Source organism: Pelecanus crispus, chromosome 16 (assembly GCF_030463565.1).
Source record: "Pelecanus crispus isolate bPelCri1 chromosome 16, bPelCri1.pri, whole genome shotgun sequence".
Lineage (NCBI taxonomy): Eukaryota > Metazoa > Chordata > Aves > Pelecaniformes > Pelecanidae > Pelecanus > Pelecanus crispus.
Genome location: NC_134658.1, coordinates 80,925 through 104,580, shown reverse-complemented (window position 1 = coordinate 104,580; position 23,656 = coordinate 80,925). Strand labels below are relative to the sequence as shown.

Below are 23,656 nucleotides of genomic sequence, written 5' to 3'. Positions count from 1 at the left end.
AGGCCTGCATTTTGGGAAAGCCTTGGGGCCCAGAGCAATTCCCGGGCAGCTCCCTCCCGGCAGCTCCCTCCCCGGGCAGGCCCAGCCCCCAGCAGAGCCCTGAGGGAGGGCAGGGCTGTGCACAGCCCTTGCGCTGCTGAGAGAACAGCCCCAGGGCCATGGCCCTTCTCGCAGGCCGTCTCTCCGCAGGCCCAGTGTCCCGGCGGGCTGAGGAGCCGCTGCGGGCTGGGGAGCAGCGGGAGCAGGGCAGCCCTGGGAGGAGAGGCGCGGGCTGCCTGTGCCCGCCTGGCAACAGCCCCGCCATTGGCCACAGCTGAGCCAATGAGCGGAGCCGGAGGCGGCCTGTCAGTCCCAGGCAGCCTGGGGCGGGGCCGGAGGGGGCAGAGGCCGAGCAGCCTGAGGAGAAATGGGGGGGGGGGGGAGTGGGAGGAGGAGGAGAAAGAGAAAGAGAAGGAGAAGGAGAAGGAGAAGGAGAAGGAGAAGGAGAAGGAGAAGGAGAAGGAGAAGGAGGAGCAGGAGCAGGAATCTCCCCGTGCGGGTGGGCCTGGGGTCAGGGACCTGGAGACCTCAGTGCCCTGGGCCCCAGCATGGCCCAGCTCCCCAGCCCAGCCCCGAGTGCTCAGCGCCAGGGCCAAGGCCACAGGCAGGGTCCGAGCGGCTCCTGCTGCTGCCCCGAGGGTCGCCAGCCCGCGCCCTGAGAGCTGGAGGTGGGTGTCTGATGTGTGCAGGGCAGGGGAAGGCAGAGTGGCCTCCTCTCCAAGAGAGGGCTGCAGGCTGTGGAGCGGGCATGCTGTGGTGGGGACAGAGCAGGTGCCTTTGCTGTCCCCAGGCCTGCATGTGGGTCTCGTGCTCATGGTCGGCCCCACCTCTGCTGACAGCCTTTGATAAAGAAATGTGCTGCCTGCAAAAGGCCTGCCCTTGGGCCTAATCCTGCACCCTAATATTGGCATCACCTTGCAGAGTGGCCAGGAGTGGGGAGAAAAGCCCAGCTGGGAGGAAAACAATCGCCCAGCTTTGGGTATTTTCTTGGTTTGCTTATTATACTACTATTTAGGCTCTAAATACAACCTGCAAGGAAGAAGGTAGCAGGCGTACCAGGCTGGACACATTGCAAGCCTGAATCCATTCAACAGCCGCACAAACCACCGCTCGCTCCCGCTGTGCACACTCCACCGCCTGCCTGCAGGTACAGGCAGCCGCCCTGTTTCTTGAGCGCTGTCCAGGAGCGGCACCATCAGCCATCTCAAAAAATTCTCCTGCCTGCAAAACCTTGAGCAGGGGTTAATGGGGGAAAATTTCTCCTCTCTTCAGGCCTGCTGGTTAAAGACTCGACCATGGAGAGATGGCTCAGGATCATGGCAGGGCCAGCAGTGCTGCTTTCTGGATGCCATGGTGGTGATGGGCAGAGGGACCGGTTGTCAAATCCCAGGTCTGGGTACCCGTGTGGGTTGTGAGGGTCCCCCCTGCCTGGCTTTTCCCAGCAAAGTCGCAGCCGGTGCTGTCCCCGTGCTGCAGCCCCGGGGCCAAGGCTGAAGGAGCCGGGCATTTCTGTGGGCGCTGCACCCTGCCGGGCCCCAGCGCCGTCTGCCCTGGGCTTCCCCCGCTGTTCTTTCCAGCTCTGCTTTCTGCCAGGGCCGGGGCACCGCAGAATGTCTTGCCCGCTCCCCACAGCCGTCCTGACCCACGTCTGCAGCTTGTACGCTGTGTCCACAGCACCCAGCGTGTGATTTGGGGGTGGCAGGTCTCTCTTGTGGCACCCTGGGAACGGGGACAAAGCAAACGCCATCGCTCTCTTTTGCTCTTTGTCCCCAGGGTGAGCAAGCGGAGACGTCCCGTGTGCTGGAGAGCGTCCTGCAGGGAGGTGGCAGCGGATTGCAGAGCCGCGCTGAGACCCACCTGACAGCCGAGGCGCGTGGTGGCCGCAGAGCATCCCAGGTGAGCTGGTTCTCTTGGAGGCCCCCAGAGCAGCCACGGCTGCCCCGAGGGGTCTTGCGGGGAGGACGGGGTCATCTGCCTGGTGGCTGTGGCACAGAAACGATGAGCTGAAGCCCCGTGGTCATGGCTGGCCGGGTCAAAGTCTCCGAGTGCCTCAGCCATTCTCCCCAGGAGTGTTTAAGCTGGGCACTTTTCCAGGGTGTGAAGACGGATGGTGGTGATGTCCTGGTGGCTCCGTCTCACTCCCACTTCAAAGTTGTGATGTCCGAGATCCGGGGCCACGTGAAGGCCCTGGCAGAGATCTCCAGGGAGTTTGTGATCCATTTTCTGGTATTGTAGGGCTACAATGAGCTAGGGTTATGGGGTGACAGGGTTATGGTATGCCAGAGTTTAAGCGAGTTACAATTAAAGCTTGTTTCTGTTATGGAGAGAATCTAGGTTTGTTTGCCCTTGACTATTTCAGGGTGAACTGAGCAGTCAGGATCCAAAGTTTGTTCTGTGTAAGGCAATCGGGTGGCAATGTGCGGTTGGAGCCCTTTGATTTCAGTGCTGTCCTTTAGTCGGAATCTTGCAGTGTTTTTGCTGAGGCATAAAAATTAAAGGGATAAAGCAGATCATCCTCACCCACACACACACCTTCCCCCCAGCTCCAGGTGAACAGCCAAAATCTCTGGGGGTATGTTGTTTTATGAAACGTGTATCAGAGATCCGGCATCAGGGGAGTTGTGTACAGCAAATGGCTGCAGGTGCCTGGGGCTTGGCTGGTGTCACCTGGAAGGGAAAGGGAACAAAGGTGACCGTGGGGACTTGTTACCAAGTACGTTTATTTGTAATTTCTCATTGTACGTTGCTGTATGTGTGCCTTGCAACATTTAGCTCGCAGTACTTCCTCCTCTCCTCCCCCTCTTCCTCCTCCCGACTGTCTTCCTCCACCTCCTGTTCCTACTCCTCTTCATTGTCATCCTTTTACCCTTCTTCTCCTCCTTCTCTCTGTCCTCCTGTTTGTTGTTGCTGTAGTTGTCCTCATCCTCCTCCTCTTCCCCCCCTTCCTCCCACTTCTCCACAACTTCATCCTAATCCTCCTTCTCCTGTTAGTTGTCCTTATTCTCCTTTTCATCCTCTTGCTCATCTTCTTCTTGTTTCTCCTCCTCCTTCTCTTTCTCCCCCACCTCCTCCACTGCCTCCTCTTTGTTCTGTTCGTCTGTTCATCCTGTATGTCACCCTCCTCTTCCTTCTCTTCATCTTCTTCCTCCTCATCGTCCCATTCCTCTTCATTCTCCTCCTCCTTATGCCCCTCTACATCCTTACCCTACTCCTCTTCCTTCTCTTTTTTCCTCTTCTTTGTCATGTTTCTCCTCCTCTTCCTGTTCTGTGTCTTGTTCCTCTATCTCCTGCTCCTCCTCCTGCTCCTCCTTCTTCTCTTCCTATTCTTCCTCCTGCTCCTGGTGCCACCTGTTCCTCTTCTGACTGTTCCTTGTCTTGTCCTCCACCTCTTCTTCTCCTCTTGCTCCTCCTCATGTTTGTCCTCCTCCTCCTGTTCTGTGTCTTGTTCCTCCTTGTTCTCATTCTCTTTCTGTGTTCCTCATCCCCTTCATCCCCTTCCTCCTCCTCCTGCCATCCATCAGTTCATCCTGTTTGTCTTCCTTCTTGTTCTCCTCCTCCTGTTTGTCCTCCTGTTATTTCTCTGTGATGGGGTCATCACAACCCGGTTGGTCGGGTGCCTGGGAGTCGGTGATAGATGAAGGGATTCCCCATTTAGAAGCGGCTTTCCATATGCCCTTTTCTCCTGTCAACATAAGAAAAGCGACAGGCTGACAGTGGGGGTTTTAAAGGGTTTGTGGGTTGGAGAGAGCAGGAAAATGAGCTCATTCCACTGGGCACTCTGTCCTGTGCTGCTAAAAGGTGGTCTCGGGCTAATCAATTCTGTGTTACCATTTGTGGTGGTAAGTTGATTTCTTCCTGTAGGGCTGTAATAATCTCTGCAGTTTCATTAATGGCTTTTTCTAATTCTCTTGACACATTTGCAGTAGCTTGCTCTAGTTTTGCAACCCCTAAGCGTGGGATAAAAGCTGTTACAGACAGGGGGAACGTAGTGCCACATGCCATCAGAGGGCTGTAACACTTTTTCCCATAGCTATCAGTAGCTAGGAGCTCCAGAGGCAGAAGAGATAGTGGTTCTACCCTGTGTGGGAGGTATAATTGCACTCTAGAATCCACTTTTCAGCTCAGGTGGAAGGTAAATCCTGGAATGCCCTTTCTTCACCTATCCAATATTGCCCTGGTGCTTGTGCAAATAGGGCAGTCTGATCTTCAAATGAGTCTGAATGATGCAAATGATTTCCTGTGCAAGGGTTAGCATGTGCCGGATTGGGCTGTTCAGGTAAACCAGTGAGGCTGAGACCCAGAGGAGATGGCTCAGAGCATCAGGATCCTCTGGGCCCGTAGTGGCAGCCAAACTCTTACCATTACCTTTAGTGTGGTTGTGGCTTCCTGCAGTACAGCAAGTGAATCTCTCTGCGAACATCCACGTTGTCTGGCAGTGTGCAGGGCCGGATGAACTCCCTCCAGGAAGAAATGGCCAGCGTGATGGCTTATTCGAATGGGTTTCACATAAGGGCTTCTGGAGAATCTCCCTTGCCCGCTCAGTGGATGTGGTAGATGGGGAGGTTTGGAGGAATGTGTGGAGGAATGGCGATTGCCTTTAGGGAGAGCTCAGGGTTAGGAGGAAGAGGGCGGGGCCGCTGTGCCCCCATGACGCGGGCCTTTTGTCATAATGCGCTGGGTGAGGTGAGGCGCTGGCGGCAGCCCGTGCACTTGTCGTCCAGGAAAGCCCTGGGCGGAACGCTGAGGCCGGGCGCCCGAGTGGCCATAGCGAGCGGTCGGGCCTGGGAGCGCTGCGTGCGAGAGAGGGAGCGGAGGAGGAGCCGGGGCCGCGGGGGCCTCTCCCCATCATGTGGCCGCCCGGCCGGGTTGCGAGGAGGAGCATGTCGTGCATCCACTACAAGTTCTCCTCCCAGCTGAGCTATGATACGGTCACCTTCAGCGGCCTCCACATCCCCCTGTGCGACCTCAAGCGCCAGATCATGGGCCGCGAGAAGCTGAAGGCGGCCAACTGCGACCTGCAGATCAGCAACGCCCAGACCAACGAAGGTGCGTGGGGGCGGCGGGCGCGGGGCCTTGGGCACCTAAAGCTGCCTGTTTATCTGCAGATGTGTCCTGGTTTTGTCTGGGACAGAGTTGGTTTTCTCCCTAGTAGCTGGTGTGGTGCTGTGGTTTGGATTTAGCATGAGAATAATGTTGATAGCACACTGATGTTGTAGTTGTTGCTCAGGAGTGTTTGTGGCAGTCAAGGACTTTTCCGCTTCCCATGCTCTGCCAGGTACAGAAGAAGCTGTGAGGGGGCAGAGCCGGGAGAGCTGACCCAAACTGGCCAGAGGGCTGTTCCATACCATAGGGTGTCATGCTCAGTATAGAAAGTGGGGGGAGTTGGCTGGGGGGCAGCGATCGCTGCTCGGGGACGGGCTGGGCCTCGGTCATCGGGTGGTGAGCAACTGCGTTGTGCATCACTTTGTGCTTTGTATGTTCTTCTATCATTAGTAGAAGCAGTATTACTATTTCTCTTCCTCTGCTGTCCTATTAAACTGCCGTTATCTCAAAACATGGTTTTTACCTTTTTTCCCCCCCAATTCTCTCCCCCATCCCCACAGGGTGTGGGGGGAGGGTGAGCGAGCGGCTGTGTGGTGCTTAGTTGCCAACTGGGGTTAAACCATGACAAGATATTTAAACTATGTTCAGGAGAATGTCTGTGAAGAGACTTAAGAGCACACTGTTAGGGGTCCTAGGGATGCCATTGGATTGCATGGCACGCGTAGGTAGAGGTCCATTTCAGAAGTCTTGAATTATTCTACTACTGTTGAATGAAATTGTCAAGAGCTATTGAAAAATGGCTACTTTGCCTGAAGGGCTTTGCTGCAGAAGGATCTCTGAATGTTGTCTTGGGTTGCTAAGGTACTGTCAGCTTCACACATGCCAGCAGGCTGAGTGGCCAACTGGCTGGCGTCACTACTGGAATGGTTGGGTCTGTGTCAAACAGAGCCTTAAAACCAGACTGATGGATGGTACTAAATGTGATGGAGCCCAATTCTTATCCCCAGGAGAAAAAATAGCAGGTGAGGAACGGAAAGCAAAGTTTTAGAAGAAAAAGTGATGCTCATAAAGATGTTCCCCCATAAAGTGTTACTCTAATGTACATCATACCAGTTTTACAAAGTGTGTTGCTTTGTTTCCATACGTAATCAGAATCCGGTGAAGAAAAAGTGTCTGCTTCCCTAGGTTCTGTTAAGCGTGGTGTTCCCTAAAGGTGAGGTTAAACAAGGAGTATCTGTCATGCTTTAAAGAGCATCCCTCTTGTTCATCAGTGAGCAGATCCTCCTCTAGGGAGGTTGTGTTGCCCTTTGACCTTTGTAAAAGGAGTCTAAAATTTTAAACTTGGTGTATTAGTGACACAGGTGCTTCCTGAAGCTTTCCTAAGGGTGTTTTCCATGTGAAAATGCAAAAATCCCCCCGTGGTTTTCAGAGCAAAGCTAGAGAATACATTTCAGTGTAATGTATACGTATGCCAAATTTTTGCTTGAAATGCATAACCATGAATTTCAGTTTTTATTCATCAGATGTAGATGCTTAAACTCACTAGAAGTAAACAGGATTTTAAATGTCAGTGGAAAAAAATGATGTGATAGACTCCTTTTAAGATGCTGGAAGGCAAACTGGATGGTTGGGTCCTATTTTAAATAGCAGGGGGGGCAGGGGTGTCCTCTTCCATGCTTCCTCTAGAGGCATGTCTATAAAGGCAGAATTCCCTTCAAAAAGCCTGCACTCAGGAATGATGCATTTCAACTTGCCGCCTCCTCTTAATTTGATCTGAACTCCTTGACCTGTCTTTTAGAATAGATGTTCTCACAATGTTGTGGAAGAACTGTGAACTGCAGAGCTCAGGATTCCTGAGTGCTCTTTCCTGCCCTGTAACATTCTGACTCCAACCCCTTGGAGCATGTGCTATTCTGCTTCTCAGGCAAGAGACAACAAACCAACAACCAAACAGCAAGCCCCAGCTGGGCCTCTGAGCTAGTCTTAGTGCAGATGGCAGGCTGTCTTCTGTGTTCTGTCAGTCCTGAGTGACCTTGGAGAGCAGTGTGCTGTTGGCATTCAAACTGTTTTAAATGAATGGAAAAGATTTTGCTGCTTGTGTGTGATTACCAAACGTGAAGACTTCTAGGAATGTCCCATTAGTGTGTTGAGACGATAAAAGCACAGTGTTACATAGAAAGCTTTGCTTTCATACCTGTGAAGGGATTGCCTGAAGTGCTATGTCATTACATAGTAATAGACATTCTTACAAATTGAATACTGTTTTGTTCTGTATTTGTGTTGTTTTCAGAATACACAGATGCTAATGCGCTGATTCCAAAGAACTCATCAGTGATCGTTCGAAGAATCCCTGCTGGAGGAGTCAAAGGCACCAGCAAAACCTATGTTGTGTAAGTATCCATACAGCATTGTACCCTTTGTTAGGGCTTTCAGTGTGTTAGCTGGTTTTGTGGATATTAGTTTACAGAGGCATTCCGATTGCAACTTTGTTGTTAAAGCTGCTGTTAATTTTGGTTGTCATGGGGTAGATTGTAATGTATCTGTCCCAAAGTCGACTGGGACATGGGATTTGAACTGCAGCAATGGTAACTTTTAAGATGATTCTCTTGGGCTTCTTCTTGGGCTTGATTTTGCTGAGACCCAAGTTGTAGGTGCTGTTTCCTCTACCTGAGTGGTCATTATTAAATCTTCTTGCTTCTATTGCTTTTATAGTGAAGAGAGATAGGCATTGTAGTGTGAACTCAGAACTTGTTCCCATCTCAGAAGAATCTGATTGTTGGGGTTTGACTCTTTCTTGCCTTTGGGGGAGGGAGGGTGGGATATGGCAGGTATTCTTATGCCCCAGGTCTGGGGTTTTGCATCCTAGCTGTAGAGGAAAGAGCAAGGGTTGCCAGCTGGCGAACCATGCAAACAAGAAGTTCCATTCATAAGGGATTCGTATCAGTTTCCTAAAGACAGCATCCGTTTCAGGCAAGAGAAAAAGAACACTGTCCCAAAGTGTATTGCCTTTAGTGCGAGTAGAGTGAAAGAATAGTTAATCCTTTCCAAACCTGAAATGCAGGAAGCAGTTTAGCACATTGCCAACTGTTGCTAGTTCTCTTTCTAAATCTGTTTTTACCCTAAGCTGACATCTGTGCTCCAGGTTTTAGTTCTGTATTCCTAAGATTTACGGAGGACAGATAACTGGGCATATTGATTAAAATGACAGCCACTCAAATGCCATCCTGCCTACAGCATTATTGCTGTCATTTCTGTATTCACAGAGTCCAGTTGTGTATCAGCTGCATTAGCACTGTTTGAATGGTCATGTTTTCCAGCCTTCTTAAAGATAGACCTCTCCACCACAGTTAGTAGGTGTTATTAGCTTGTGGTTTTGCCATGTCTTTCTGATGTGGGTTCCCCATAAATAAAGTATACTGATGAGTTACAGTGTGTCTCGAACAAACAGTACAGCAGCATCCTGGTGCCCGTGAAGCACTTGCAAGCAAAAAACCCTGAATTTGTGTGGCTCTGCATGTAAACTTTGGGCACATTACTGCAGCAGTTGTTGCAGTGCTTTCAGGCACTACTGAGTAATTCTGGACGCCACGGCGTTGTGCTTATAAACATGGCCTTGTTTTGGGGGTTAATTTAAGGATGGATGCTCAGTGCTGCCTTGTGAATGCATCCTCCGTTTCTGGTTGGGTGGCACCCTCTCCTGGTATTGTAATGCTGCCCTAAAGTGAGAGGACAGATGCTGCTGGCATCAAAACTCAACTAAATCCCTGTGTGTGGGGACAAGGAAAGAATGGCACTGCTGTTGTAACGTTGAAAATTAGCCATGCAGATTATCTTTTGATTCCTCCAGCTGGAAACATTGCAGAAACTGCTGGTAGAGTGGTTAATGTTTGGGAACGATGAATGCATGCTGTAATGGTGGAGAGGCCTTGAAAATGTGTTACTCGCCTTGCAGTTTGTTCTTGAAGGGAAATGCATGAAGAAACCACTGTGTGGTAATCTACAAGTATTTCCTTGTACTTCCTCATCTTCAGGAGGTATGGGCTCTATTTTAAGTTCTGATCACCTCCATTTCTCTTCCAGAAGTCGAACGGAGCCAGTGAGTGGACCATCAAAACCAGTACGTAAAAGCACAATCTCACACTTTTTTCTGCACACTGCACTTAATTCTACACAATGTAGCCTGGTATAAATTTTCCAAACAGTAACTTAATCTATTTTCCAGTAGAACATAGTATATGTTGTAAATAGAATGTATTTGATTCAGCATCGTAGTGTGTATGTTTGTATCGGTTGTTGTGTGCTTTTGTTCCTTGCAACACAAATTGTCTGGAGTGCATTTTTTGCCATTTTCACATTGTATCACTTAGCTTTTGTATTGAAACTTTTTTTTTTGCCTAATGTTTTTTGAAAATCCATTATTGATCAGCTTGGTACTGTTCCTTACTTCTGATTTGGGGGTTCAAACAAATATGATAAGTCACATATCACATACATTTTGAGGACAGTTCTGTGCAGCTAAATGATTCCTTTCCATGTCCTTAAATACCTGGGTATTTGTTCCTAAAACTGAATGATTGAAGTGATATTGCTTGGGCCCCTCTGAGTGCATAAATGTCTTTCATAGATTGCTGTGAATTTAAACATCGTTGCTACACAAAGTGCTATTGTCAAGTTCTGCATTTGATCTTTCCACTTTCTCGGATGAAGCAGTTTAGTTGAATAGTTTATCTGCAAATGGAAATACCTAAACCCCAGTGTACAAATGTTGGCACAAGTTTAGAGCCTGATGCATTTGTGGGTGAAATCCCTGTGTTTTGTCTTAACGTCTGCCTGCAGTATGCTTTTGGAGCTGGGTGACTTCAGGGTTGGATGCTGCTTCAATTTCGCAGAGGTTAAGCCTTTCTTTAGTGTACCACCATATGATGCTAAACATATGGAGAAGGAATGATGGAGTGAGGAATCTTTTTCTGCATGTAGAGATCTTTTTTCCCAGAGTCTGCTAAAAACTGCTGCCTTGAATTCTTCCACTGCGTTAGGCACTAAAGGACAAGAGCGTTTTCCACGGAAGGCTTTTAATCTCTCTTCTGATCCAGTTAGTGACCCCTTGAGGAGAGCCATTCAGTTTATATTGTGAAATGTTATTCTACGCTTTTGAACAACTTCAGGCATAATAAGCAGTGATTCGAGTGTCTTTGTGCTAAGGTTTTACTGGGGTAAGCTTCACTGCTGCTTGTGGCGTAACAGAATTGAGTATACTGGAAAAGGAACAGGCGAGGAGTTCCCCTTTTTCCTTGTGGAAAAAGTGCCCTCCAGTCTTAGTTCTCAACAAACACAGCAGTCCGTTACGAACCAGTGGCCTGAGGACTTCATTCCTGCAAGCCCTTCCGTAGGTAGCTGGGAGGGAGGAGTGTCGCTGCAATTTATTCTCATAAATCCCTTTTTAGCTGAAAATTGGCAGCTTCCTTACCCCTGTGACTCTTAAGCAGTTGTGAGCATTTGACAAGGGTCCCTCTCTGAGATAGTCTGGAGCAGTAAGTTGATCTCAGGCAGGTTTGGTGAGTTTGGTTTCTTCTCATTAACCACAGAGGCACTCTGGAGCTGTCACAGGTTTGGACGCTTTTTTGAACAAATACCGATTACACTGGGTTGGAAATGCCTCTTTCAGTGACACTCAGAGGATATGGTGCAGCCTTTCAGACTGCAGTAGAGGTGAACTATTGCTGTGTTTTGATTGTAGAACTTGAATATGTGTTTAATGTTTTGTGCACAGATCAATGACTCTTCTGGATCTATTTCTCTGGCCCAGCTTATTAAGGTATATCTATATCTATTCTTGTCAAATGCTTAAAACCAAAAGTGTTTGCTTTGTATTTTTAAATCTTATACTGTTATCTATAGCTGGATAACTCTTGTAATGTGAACAGAACTTTAATTTAGATTTTACTAATTTAAAAGTATTTATTTTAACTGTAAAATATGTGCGTATTTTGATACTGTCCTGTAAAGAGTAGTTGCCAGTCTGGGAAGATAGAAGGGGAGTACCTTATCAGCCTCAGCGTAATGTTGCCATATTACTCACCTTCAAGACACAAAGCAGCAGCACTGCAGAAGCTGTTTACCATTTTTCATACGTTTCATTCATTTTGTGTTGGAAACTAACACAACTTTCAGAGAAGAATTATATGGTCTGTAAGTTATGGACATTTCAGGGCGGGTTGCAACAGCCAAACGAGAAGCGTTTCTGGAGCATGGACGATTGCATGGCTATTTTTGAATTTGTAGTCACGATAGTTACAGTTCCATTCTGTGAATGCTGCAGAGTTTCATACATCGTAGTACATCTACAGTGGACAGCACAATCTAATTTGTTTGAGCGCAGGCTGTGTCAATTGTGTAAATGTACCTGACTGTTTATAGGAATATGCCAGTGTGTATGTGTGGCATATTAGCAGATGTGACCTTCTGAAACTGTTGCAATGCCGTGTTTTGCTGTGGAACTGCTTGCGTTCTGTGCTCAACAATGTGTAGCTTTGCCTGGTGATTGCACTAGTGATTGCACTTTGTGCAAAGGCGTAGTGCTAGCCAATGGAATGAGTGGTCTTTCGAGTGACAAAGATGAGAGAAGGCAGGGCCTAGTGCAGAGGAGCTGCTTCTTTCTTCTGAAAATAAAGGCTGGAGTTCATTTCCAAGAAAGAGAAATCTCTTCCCACTCGTAACTTCTTCCCTCACTCACTGCAGAAATTACACTGTGTACATTTGGCCAAAAAAAAAAAAAAATTAGTTTGGAAGGTATCCACCAGAAGAAATTGGACTCCATTAGTGCTGTGCCTAAATGTGTCCTTGATTCTGTAAACTCATGTGAAGTTTTCCTCTGCAATGTGAAAAACTGTCCAAGTGGTGTAGACATTTCAGCTTTTGAGAACATTTAAAGAAAAATACAGGAACATAACATAAAGCAGCTCAGAACTGTTACTTGCGCTGACCTCCTGAGTGCAGACTGGCTTAGCATGGAGGCAATGTGTTGTAAAAAGTTTTCTGGTTTGTTATTCCTATTGTCCTGGTTTCGGCTGGGATAGAGTTAATTTTCTTCCTAGCAGCAGGCATAGTGCTGTGTTTTGGATTTAGTAGGAGAAGAATGTTGATAACATGCTGATGTTTTTAGTTGTTGCTGAGTACTGCTTATGCTAGTCAAGGACTTTTTCAGCTTCCCATGCTCTGCCAGGCGCACAAGAAACTGGGAGGGGGCACAGCCAGAATAGTTGATCCAAACTGACCAAAGGGCTATTCCATACCATATGGCGTCATGCTCAGTATATAAACTGGGGGGGGTTGGCCGGGGAGCAGCGACCGCTGCTCGGGAACTGTCTGGGTATCGGTTGTCGGGTGGTGAGCAATTGCATTGTGCATCACTTGCTTTGTATATTATTATTACTGTTATTATTATTATATTGTTGTTATTATTATTTTACTTTATTTTATTTTAATTATTAAACTATTCTTATCTCAACCCAGGAGTGTTTCTCACTCTTACTCCTCCGATTCTCTCCCCCATCCCATCGGGGTAGGGGGAGTGAGCGAGCGGCTGCGTGGTGCTTAGTTGCTGGCTGGGGCTAAACCACGACACCTATGTATTAAATGCCCTATTTGAGTTTTGGTCTATTCCTAGGATGTGTTTTTTGTGTTTTGGAAGTGTTCTGTAAACCGTTTGGGTTCAAACAAACTAGTCAAGTATCTGTAAAGTTGTCTGTAAATGTTAATGGCAGTGACTTCATAGATGTTGATCTGGATGATGTTACAGTTGAGAAAAAACTGTCTATATGAATGACTTGACAGATGTTGATGTGAATGATGTTCCAGTTGAGAAAAAACTGTCTATATGAAACAACCCTTTAATAAAATACTGAAACTAGATGGTTGCTTTTGTGAATGAATGCATCTAAAAGCAAAAACATGCGCTGTTGATCTGAAAGATAGGTGCTTGAAGGTCCAAGTCATTTACAGTCCCTCCCTTCGTCCCTGCTTATGTCTGGACTAGTGTGTAATAAAAAAATCTGACCAAATACTGGTTAAACAAAAGCAGCTGGCTTCAAGAATTTGAAGATCTCGTTGTGCGTAAGGTTTATGAAGAAGTTAGTAGGGGGGAACATGCAGTTTGGACTGCCTACAGCACATGATGGTGACATTTCTACTGAAAAGAATCCTTTGTCTTGCTGAGGGATTCTAAAAAGCTTGATTCCTTTTCATGCTTCTGTGTCCAAAGCTCAGTTTCAGCAAGCAGAAACAACTTCCCTGACTGCTAAGTTGAGTGCCCTTTTCAGGCTGCAAAGGGTAAATCATGATAGTGGCATACATCTTTCTCAGTTAAATGTACAGCGGAGATCTTCTCCTTCAAATAGTCTGGAGCTTAATATCAGTTCAAAAACACTGGACAGTGTAATTGTTTCTACGCGGAGCTTGAGTCCACGTGGAAGAAAATGGGACTGGTTCCACAAGCCTTTATGTAAGATGCAGACAGAGCCCAAGGTTTTGGGTGCCCAGGAATGCTCTTGTCAAGCAGGTTAACGGGCACCCAAACCCCACATAAGGGCATAAGGACTCCCCAGAACATCTTCAGCACAACTCTGTTTTATATGAGTAGCTGTTTTGGTGCAGCCTCAGCTGGCGTTGTGCTGCTCTTTACGGGACTGGGTGAGTGCTGTGGTCTTTGGCCATGTGGGCTTCACTGTGTTTCTCATGCGTGTGTCAAATCCTGACCTGTTAAACAGACTGCCAATCTGGCTGAAGCCGATGCTTCCGAGGAAGATAAAATAACAGCGATGATGATACAGTCTTGCCAGGAATATGATCCATCCAAGTAAGTGTTGCTGATGTCAGATCTGTTCTTTGAAGATGATGGAAAAGCTGAAAGGATGCTTGTTGGAACAAGAGAGACACCTTTGCATACCTTTTTCTTTCTTTCCCCAAAATCTTTCAGTTACCTGAAGAAAGCCTTGGGTCCACCTCCACCATCTTACACTTGCTTCCGTTGTGGAAAACCTGGCCACTATAGGAAGAACTGCACAACACATGGGGTAAGATTGTGGGGGACTGCTGGTGTTCGGTAGTTTGTCATTGTTTTTACCTTGGCAGTCACGGAACAAATACAGAAACACTCCTATTAAGAATTGTTTCTCTTGGGGTGAAACACAGAGGTTACCTGGCAATGTTGCAAAGCCCTTCAAACTTCCAGGGAAACCTGCAATTACAAATGCAAAAATGTCTTTTTTCCAGGCCATAGACATTAAATATGTCCATAGACCTTTCTCTGTGGACTTTCACGCACATTTTTATATATTTCAATATCACTGGAAATGTTTCTGGTTTTAACTCTTTTTAATGACTGGTTTTAGACAGGTTTCAGAATTCCGTCTAAACCCAAGATGTTTCTGTTGACCCCATCTTGTGACTAAGTGCGTGTTTTAGGTACACAAGCCTCTGGTTGAGTATTCATGCCATTGAACGTTCGTCACTGAATGCATATGCATGAGGTCTGAATTCAGCCTTCATCTAGAGATGGTGAACACAAGTTTCCCCAGCGAGTGATTCAGAGCAGCGAACTGAGCTCTCGCGCTGAATTGTGCTGGGGAGGAGGAGCGGGTTTGTGTCTCTTCTCTGAGTGGATGGTGAGCGCAGGGGTATTTCCCCCTTCAGGAACCTGAAGTTAAGCCAAAGAATGTCAAATGAGTTCAAAACACTGCTCAAGACTTTTGAACGTCCTGGCTCTGTTCTTTTAGGAAAAGAAGTATTTTAGTTGAGCAACCCTTACGCTGGGTACAAGGAGAGCACTAAAGGCTTTTGCTGCTTCAAATAGTCCTTGAAATGTCATTTGAAGTGTGGGTCCTGAGATGAGATATGTCTGCATTTCTTTCCTTAACAGGACAAACAATTTCAGTCTGTTCCGAGAATTAAAAAGAGCACAGGAATTCCCAGGAGTTTCATGGTGGAGGTGGAAGATCCCAACACCAAGGGTGCTATGCTGACGAAGAGTGGAAAATATGCAATACCAACTATTAATGCGTAAGTAGGGAATTAATTGGACTGACCACAAAGGGAAGGAGAGAAACGATGTGTAAACGTCCGAGTGGCAATGCAACCAAGTTGGCTGGCATCTGGAATTATGGGGGAGGAAGCATTGTCATTGTAGCTTAACCTTAAAATCTGTGATACTTTCTACCATTAAAATAGGGCGGTCCTTCTGTTCCTGCCCCTGCAAGTTGGTGAAACTTGTGGTATGCTAAGAATGTGTATTTCTGCAAAACGTTTCAGTAGTGTTTACAGCGGAGTCGGTCTCTGTGAACGCTCATTTTACTTCTGGGTTATGCTTCAAAGACTTCCTGCAAAATGTAACAAAGAGCTGTTGGACTGAGATTTCCTGCCCCCCTGACTTTTATCCAATCCCATGTGTGAAACAGACTGAAGTTTTCCTGTGGCTATAAACTAAGAAAACACTACTGTGTGCTGACAAGAGTGGCTGTTTTCAAATGCACTTGGTAGCACTTGTGTTTTTCTGTCGTGGATCTCCTTTTGTAGAAGCTGTAACACAGACTTCCTCCATTAATCAAACGTAATTACTCAGAGACTAACTTTACCCTGAGCCTGCAATTTACACTTACCCTCTGGCAAAGGAGAGGTGGGATTCATTTCACCTTATTTCTAGGTGTCAAGGAATTCTTTTTCCAGTCTGAGCTGGTTTCTGAGTTGATCCAATGAATGGGAGAGTTCTGCAGAAGGAAAATTCTTCCCCCCCTCCCTCTTTTAGTGCTGTGGCTACAGAAAAGTAGTTCAAACGAAATGCCTACATGTTAGAAGGCTAATGGTGTACGAGAAGGATTCCATCTATTCTCTTCCTTTGATAAAATCCAAAGTTTGGAAAAGTTTTCCTTTAGCCATCTTTAAGTCTTTCCTTTTTCCTTCCCCACCCTGCCTCCAGGGAAGCTTATGCTAGAGGCAAGAAGGAAAAGCCTCCCTTCCTACCAGCGGAGCCATCCTCCTCCTCCTCAGATGATCCTATTCCAGAGGAGTTGTTGTGTCTCATCTGTAAAGATCTCATGACAGATGCAGCTGTTATTCCCTGCTGTGGGAACAGTTACTGTGACGAATGTAAGTGTTACTGCCCTGTCTGTTCATTCAAAACATTGCATCTGATCTTCTGAAAGCAGAAGTAGGAGATAACAAAATTACTTTCTTACATGCTCTATTTAACACTTAAGTAGATGCTGAACAGGAAAGAATGCTTCTTGTATAATGGGGAAAAAAAAGGCAGAAAGCTTTTTTCCCTTTTTACCTATCTAGTTAAGTCCTCTTTACATGGGAAAGGATGAGTATGAGAAGAGTGCATCACTGTGCAGGTGATTACAGTATTAGATATGGAATGCATTTAGTTTGTCCACAGCCCTTTCCCTCATACAAAATTATACAGCCAGCTCTGGTGCCTGACTGTGCTCTGCAACAAAGGGACAGTTAGGCATTTAATCCACATTCTTCTCCATGGGAGAGCTGGTTAAAACCTTCAGAACTCAAACCTACTAATGGTTTTTTGAGACGTGTTTTATTCATTAACCTGGAGGTTGGTGACTTCTCGCTGTACTAGAGAGTGGAAAAAAGACTGGTGGGAACATCAGGACACAGCCTACTCTACATCTTCAGGTGTGACAGTAGTGAAATATCAAAACTGTACGGTTGTGTACTGCATACGAGACATTTGTGACACTATGAACTTTTATAGCTTCATGCTCTCAATTCCAGACCACATTCACCCATTAATCATAGACGTGTTTTGAGAATTGATTAGAAGCCAACTAATGTCCTCACTTTGGCTAAAAACTGTTTTGATGATTGTAATTATTCACAGGCATTAGAACAGCGTTGCTGGAATCTGAGGAGCATACCTGCCCAACGTGCCACCAGACAGACGTTTCGCCTGATTCTTTAATTGCCAACAAGTTCCTACGCCAGGTGCCATGATGCCTTTTACGTAAACTGTTCGTAAGACAAGTCTATTTGTGAAAAGGTGAAAGGGAAGCAAATACTAATTTACATCTCCTTTAAGCAAGGCTGAATTGAACAAGGCCAAATTTACTTTTGAAATCCATGATCTGTTGTTACAGAAGCTTACAGTCTGGCACATTCAGGTCACACTTTTGTTTAAGATGATTGCCTCGCTTTCAGATTTGGTGTTAACACTGAAGGACTTTAAATACAGATACTCTGAGTCACCAGTCATTAATAACAGTGTCTAATGGGATGTGTTCATATATCTGTATGGCGATTTATTTTAGGATTGACAGCATTTACAGGAATACCAAAGCAATTTTACTCTGTGGAGGCTTTTGTTCATTTATCTACTGAAGTTCCATATTACCTTTTTGTCAATGTTTTTCTGCCTCTAGGCTGTGAACAACTTCAAAAATGGAACTGGCTACACAAAAAGGCTCCATACCCAGATTCGGCAGCAACAGCCACCACCACCACCACCACCACCACCACCACTCCTGCCCGTCACCCCTCCTGCTGCTCTGGTGAGTGCCGCTCAACTGTCTAAACCTTCCCCTCTGTCAATCAGCAGTCTGTGGGAAGAGAAGGTAAGTTTTGTTTCAACATATGTGCTGATTCTTGTATTTTCATAGAGCTTATTTTCCAACTGTTTGCATTTATTCACAAGGGCTACCAGGTTCCTGTTCAAAGACAGCCAGCAGTAGCAAGTGTTCTGGGCCCCCAAGGACAACCAATACCCACAGCTGGTAAGTAACTAGAACTTCAGGATTTCCTGAAAACAATTATCTTCAGACCAGCTGAATGGGATTTTTTTTTTTCTTTTTTGTCTCCCCACTCCAAAAGGTCATCCAGTGAGAGCCAGAACAATTCGCTCAGCAGGTGGCAGAGCAGGCTGGGAACTGTGAGTATTCTACAGAAATTCAATAGATGCCTACTTGTAACCTGCTAAACAAGGCCGTAACACATAACTTATACAACAGCTGATTTCTAATGAAGTGAATATGCATAGATAGCAGTGGAGGGAGAATACACATGGTAATTAATTTTGAAATTTGAGTTGGGGCTTTAACAAAGGGGATCTGGGCTTGCAGTAAGGTTACTGAAAACAAAACTCCAGTAGAGGATGGAAAAGAGGACTCTGAAAAATGAATGCTTTTTTGAGGAAACCATAATTACCTATAAAACTTAAATATAATTAAAGGATCAAATAGAAAGCCACCCTTTTGATCACTGCCTGAATACGGCTGAAGAAATTGATTTCCCAATAGTAAACAGCCTCCAACATTCTTTTTTAAATAACTTAGATGATACTGATGGAGCAAATTGTTGGAAAAGTCAACACTGTTATTTTATGACAACGTTGAATTTCTTTCAATTGAGCCATCTCAAATAGCCAGGATGCTTTCTCTCAGTTGGAGAGGGAGGAGTCTGTTTTATCTATTATTGCAGTGCCAAGTGAGTCCTTCCTTTTGGTACATATTTGTAATGGCATTGAGTGACATTGCTAGCGGCTGAGTTCAGAAGCTTTTAGATTTGACTTGTCTTGAAATGCAGTCACTGTCCTTGGTTAGAACTAGAGGTAGGTGCCAAATGTTGCTAGGACATCTGGCTAGAAGTGCTGATGAAATAGTCCTGTAGGTAGGATTGCAGTACAAGTATTTTGCATCCTGTACAACTTGCCAAATAAGGAGTGAAGTTAAGTAGACTCAGCTGGCATTTTAAAATTGAGCTCTCTTGAGGCTAAATCATGTTTTCTTGATGTTTGGAACTGCATGGGAGCTGTTAAGATTTGCTCTTTTTGCATCTTACTGCAAAAAAAAGATTTGCACTGCATGTAGTCGTGGAGGAGTGAAAAATGTGCCGCTTCCCGTGCCAGTATACACCACCTGAAATCAATCAACAGCTGTGGTAGTTCATGAGATAGGAGTGAGTGGAAATAGAGTTACCCTTCCTGGATGTTTTCACACGAGCAAAGCAGCAGCTGTTCTGCCTTGTAAGCAGAAACTCTTATCAAGCTCTTGACTTTGAGTAGCATCATGTCAGCAGCTGAAAGCAGCTTTGCCATAAGCATATGGAAAAAAAAAAACAAACCAAACACAAAATTGGGACAAAAAAAATTGGCGAAAGTGACTGTTTTGAATTACCTTCAGTATTTTTTTTTTGTGTGTTGTGCTTTTTTAAGGTCCAAGTCTCCCCGTAATGCTTCATCTTACTCTAGAAGGTCATATACCTATTCCAAGTCAAGACCTGGTTCTTCCCATTCCTACTCTCGAAGATTTGGTCGTTCCCATTCTCACTCCTACTCGCGGTCGCCGCCGAATCGAAGAAGAGGCAAAGGGAAGAGCCGTAACTCTCGGTCTAGGTCAAGGGCACATGGTTATCACCAGTCAAGGTCAAGGTCACCCCCATACAGAAGATCCAAATCACGGCCAAGATCACCAGTATTTAGAGGCCAGTGTCCCATGAAACGGACTATACCTCAAGGGGAGGAAGAAAGGCAGCCTTTTAACAGACACACACAAGTTCCACCCTATGACATGAAGGTTCACTATGGCAGATCTGCTGACGTCAGAGATCCTTTTGAGCAGGAAAGATACAGCGCATGGGAAAGGAACTATCGAGAATGGTATGAAAAGTTTTACAAGGGCTGTTCTGTTACAAGGGCCTCTCTGTTCATGCTCCCAAGCAGAGACAATGCCACCCCTGTAAGAGATGAGCCTAGACCAGCAGATTATAGCGCTTTCAAACCGGGGTCTGAAAAGGAGAAAAGAGAGAAGGATAAGCCAAAAGCAAAAATTGAAAAGGCAAAGCAGAAAGTAGAAGTGGCTTTTCCTCCAAAGAACAACAATATAACAAAAGCATCTAAAGCTTCCCAGAAGATGGACACCAGTCTTGAAAAATCTGCTCAATTGGAACCTCCTGTAAAAAAAGCAAAGAAGGAGTAGCCAAAGGCCAAGAGTGTTGAAACGTTTTCATCTTAAAAGGCTGGGAATATTTTGATATTTTCCTGTAAAGAGTAGTTTCCACTTTGGGAAGATAGAAGGGGAGTACCTTTTGGAGGCAGGGGGTGGGGGGGAACGGGGGCGTTGCAGAAGCCATTCTGGAACATGGACAATTGCATGGCTATTTTTCTCTTTGTTTACTAGCATGTGTATAAACACAAATCTCATGTTCATAAATAAAGTTAAGATTCTTTTAGCCTCGTGTATTCCCTGGCATGTCTGTATTACATTTCTAAGTAGCATCTTACCATAAGGGAACAGAGAAGTCTCAAAAAAAAAAATTAAACCAAAGGAAAAATCCTGGAGTGGGAGGGAAGACTTAGAGTTGGTTAGAAGTAATTCAAGTAAATGAAAGAGAAAGCAAACCCATTCCCTTCTTGTTTGCTCTGACTGTCCCTGGTTTGGGCTGCGGGTGGCTGTCAGCAGGGTGGAAGCCTTGCATCTCTCTTTACAAGTCCTCTCTCCCTCCCCCTGTAAAAGCTCTGCAGCCTCAGGTGCTTCTGGTCTTGGAGGCACAATGAGCTGCATTCTTAAAGCTACCTCAGGCCTTGGTCTACAGAGAGGGGTTTGGTCTTGGTTTTGGTTTGGTTTCTTTTCTTTTCATACGCATATCCCTGTATGAACTTCAAAGCAGAACCTGGATCTGTGAGTGGCAGGAATAAATCACTGGAAAGCTTGCCAATTCTTGTTAAACAGCAAAGCAGCAAAACTAAAATGAGTGAGACTTTTTTGAAAAGAAGACGCACAAAATCTTATGCTTTGTGTATTTCTTCATTGTCTTGTTCTTATGTTCGCTGTCATTCTACACTTGCAAATTTGTGCTGCCGTCCTGCTGTTCCTGCAGCCAAAGCAAGCAAGTGGATCCTTTTTGGTTTAGTATGACTATTTCAGTAAGTGCAGGGATCTCTGGTTGGTGTTTGTCCTTAGAGGCTGCAGAAATGCAGAGTCATGCCCATTGTTTTAGCGCGGTCAAGCACAGCTGTGATCCTTCCTGGCTGAACTTTGAGTTTAGCCAAGCCATTGGGTTTTAGGAAACCACTGGAATTTACATGCAGCACTGCAGCAGTGAGATTAGCCTTTTCCTGCTATTTTCTGTCCCCTTTCCCACTTGCTCTGTGTTCGTTTCTTTTTAGTCTTCTGTTTGAAGTGGAGTTAATACATTGACTGTCAGTTCTGGGTTTTGGGGTTTGTCTTTTCTTTTTCTGTTTTTTTTTTTCCCAATTCTTCTGCATTATTATCTTTGGGTTGTATCCAAGTTGCATACATCGCCTGAGGATGGAAACATTTACCCTGCTCCTGGGAGCAGGGAGGGCTCAGGAGCATATCTGAAATGCTTGTACAGCAGGGCAGGCAGTGTGAGAAACAACCAAGATGAACTGGAAGCCTGGGTCCATTCCCAGTGCTAGGATATCATTGGTATCAGTGAGACTTGGTGGGGCAGCCGGGTGTCAGCTACAGCTGCTTACATGCTGGAGTGCAGGGCAGTCCCGGGAGAAAAGCAGGAGCCAGGCACGTGCGTTGCATTTGCTGAGCAGGGCTGGGTCCCCGGAGGGCAGAGAGCAGTGGCTTGAAGAATGGCAGCCTCAAAGGGCGTGCAAGGTGCGGGAGCTTCCTGCTGCCACCCTAGCTTGTGGGGATAGAGCTGAGGCACCCAGCCGAGTGCAGCCTGGTCCCTAGGATGGCAGGGCAGGCTCTGCCTGAAAGTGGAAGAGCTGCTCTCAGGGCCCTTGAGGCGTAGCATGGCTTCATGGGCACCAGAGCTGGGCCCCAAACCAACTGGCTCAAGGCTGCTTTGGATTTTGGAATGGACCTGAAGGTGGTGCCCAGTATCTGCTCAGAGCAGACAGAAGGCGGCCTTAGAGCAGACAGCTTGTCTCCTGTGGATACTCTGCTATTGCAGCCCCAGATTTTGCAGGTGGTTAAGGGGGATGGATGTGAGAGGTGGCCACGCTGGACAGAAAATTGAAGGAAGAGTTAAGGTCATTTTGGGGAGAGGAATCTGGCAGGGACAGCAGTACCCAGGAAATCCCATCAGTAATGCCATGGAAGTCCAAGACGACCTAGCTAACAGCACCTGAAACACCACATCTGTTCCCAGGTGTGGCAGACGTGGGAGGAAGGGGGAAAAATAAGCAGGGGTAGGTGCCTTGTTTGGGAGGGGGCACGGTCGCAGAAAGGCAGGAGCCAAGGAAGCTGAGGGGGATGTACAAGCATGGAAAAAGGAGAGAAGGGGGGATCAAGGATCCAGCTGCTGCTTGGTTTGCTGGTTTGACTGAGCCCTGCACCTAATCCCCACAGCCTGTCCGACCTTCTTTTGGAGGGCGATTCCAAATCCTTTTGTGCATGGCCCCACTCTGTGTACCTGGTGCGGGGGTGGGTGCAGAGGCCTGGCTGCTAGCAGTGGCAGAAGGGAGCACAGGGCATGGGGACCCAGCAGCTGGAAACACTGAGTGTCCAGGGCCAGGTACTGCTGGAGCGCTGTGTGTGTGCAATTAGCGAGTGAACTTGAAGTTGGACGAGCTGGCGAGCAAAGAGGAGAGACCCTTTCAGTCATGTGGATGGCATGTGGCTGCAGCACGGGTACACAGGGTTATATGTTGTTATTATTATTAATACCGCTACGACTATTTTACTTAATTTATTTCAATTATTAAACTGTTCTTATCTCAACGCACGAGTCTTCTCACTTTTAACCTTCCACACCTCTCCCCATCCCACTGGGACAGGGGAGTGAGCGAGCGTCTGTGTGGTGCTAAGTTGCTGCCCAGGGTTAAACCACCACACCCTGTGAGCTGCTCCCTTAGAGCCTGCAGTCACCTGCATGTATCTGGGGCCACCTCCTGAAGCCCAAATGTCACCAGGTGTTTGTGCCTGAACAGCTCCCTCCTGGCCTCCATCTCCATTATTGCCGTGTGAGCACAGACAAGGAGCTCCCATGCAGGTGCCCATGTTGTGCCCACCTGAAGTGAGGCAAGAGGAATCCCCCTCCTGTGGGTTTCTGGCAGACATTCTTGCCCCTGGACTAAACACCCGGAACAGGACCTGAATTCCTTCCCTCAGCAGGGGTACAGGAGACCCCTTCCTGTTACAGTCTCTGTTGTCCTGCCTAAAGATGGGTTGAGAAAAGGTGATTCTTGGACCTAACTCTTTCTCTGGTAAGAGAAACGCACTGGTGGAACTGTCTCTCCAGCTGCGGGAGGGACCATGAGTGATGGCTTCAGGCAGTTTCACAGCAGGTTCCCCTGCAGCCCCAGGGACAACACAAGGGAGCCCAGAGGGGCAGAGCAAGGGCTGCCTTGGGCTGGTGCTGTGCTGCTGAGCTGGGCCGGGCTCCTGGGACGCAGGCAGCTCCTGGCAAGCGGGCAGCGCTGCAGAGAGACAGCTCTGCCCAGGAGCAGCTCCTGTGCCAAGCGCAGCAGGGCTGAGGGCAGTGCCTGCAGGCAGGGAGGGGAGAGGAGGGAGGCAGGGAGAGGTTAAAGGCAGTGTGGGGTGGGAGGGTGCTGAGACCTCACTGCGGGAGAGACCTTCACAGCCCTTGA

At 46.9% G+C, this 23,656-nt stretch overlaps 1 protein-coding gene across 1 annotated transcript; it reads left to right on the top strand.

Annotated features, from left to right (window-relative positions):
• The first annotated feature begins 4,919 nt into the window (after positions 1–4,919).
• On the top strand, positions 4,920–21,262 carry LOC142595034 (E3 ubiquitin-protein ligase RBBP6-like). The gene is made up of 14 exons (XM_075722113.1): positions 4,920–5,085; positions 7,373–7,472; positions 9,163–9,199; positions 10,853–10,897; positions 13,848–13,936; positions 14,057–14,153; positions 14,999–15,138; positions 16,052–16,221; positions 16,973–17,076; positions 17,511–17,702; positions 17,783–17,861; positions 17,959–18,016; positions 19,298–19,820; positions 21,251–21,262. Exons 1-14 carry the CDS (start codon positions 4,920–4,922, stop codon positions 21,260–21,262), a joined length of 1,812 nt encoding a protein of 603 aa, XP_075578228.1.
• Positions 21,263–23,656: the final 2,394 nt, after the last annotated feature.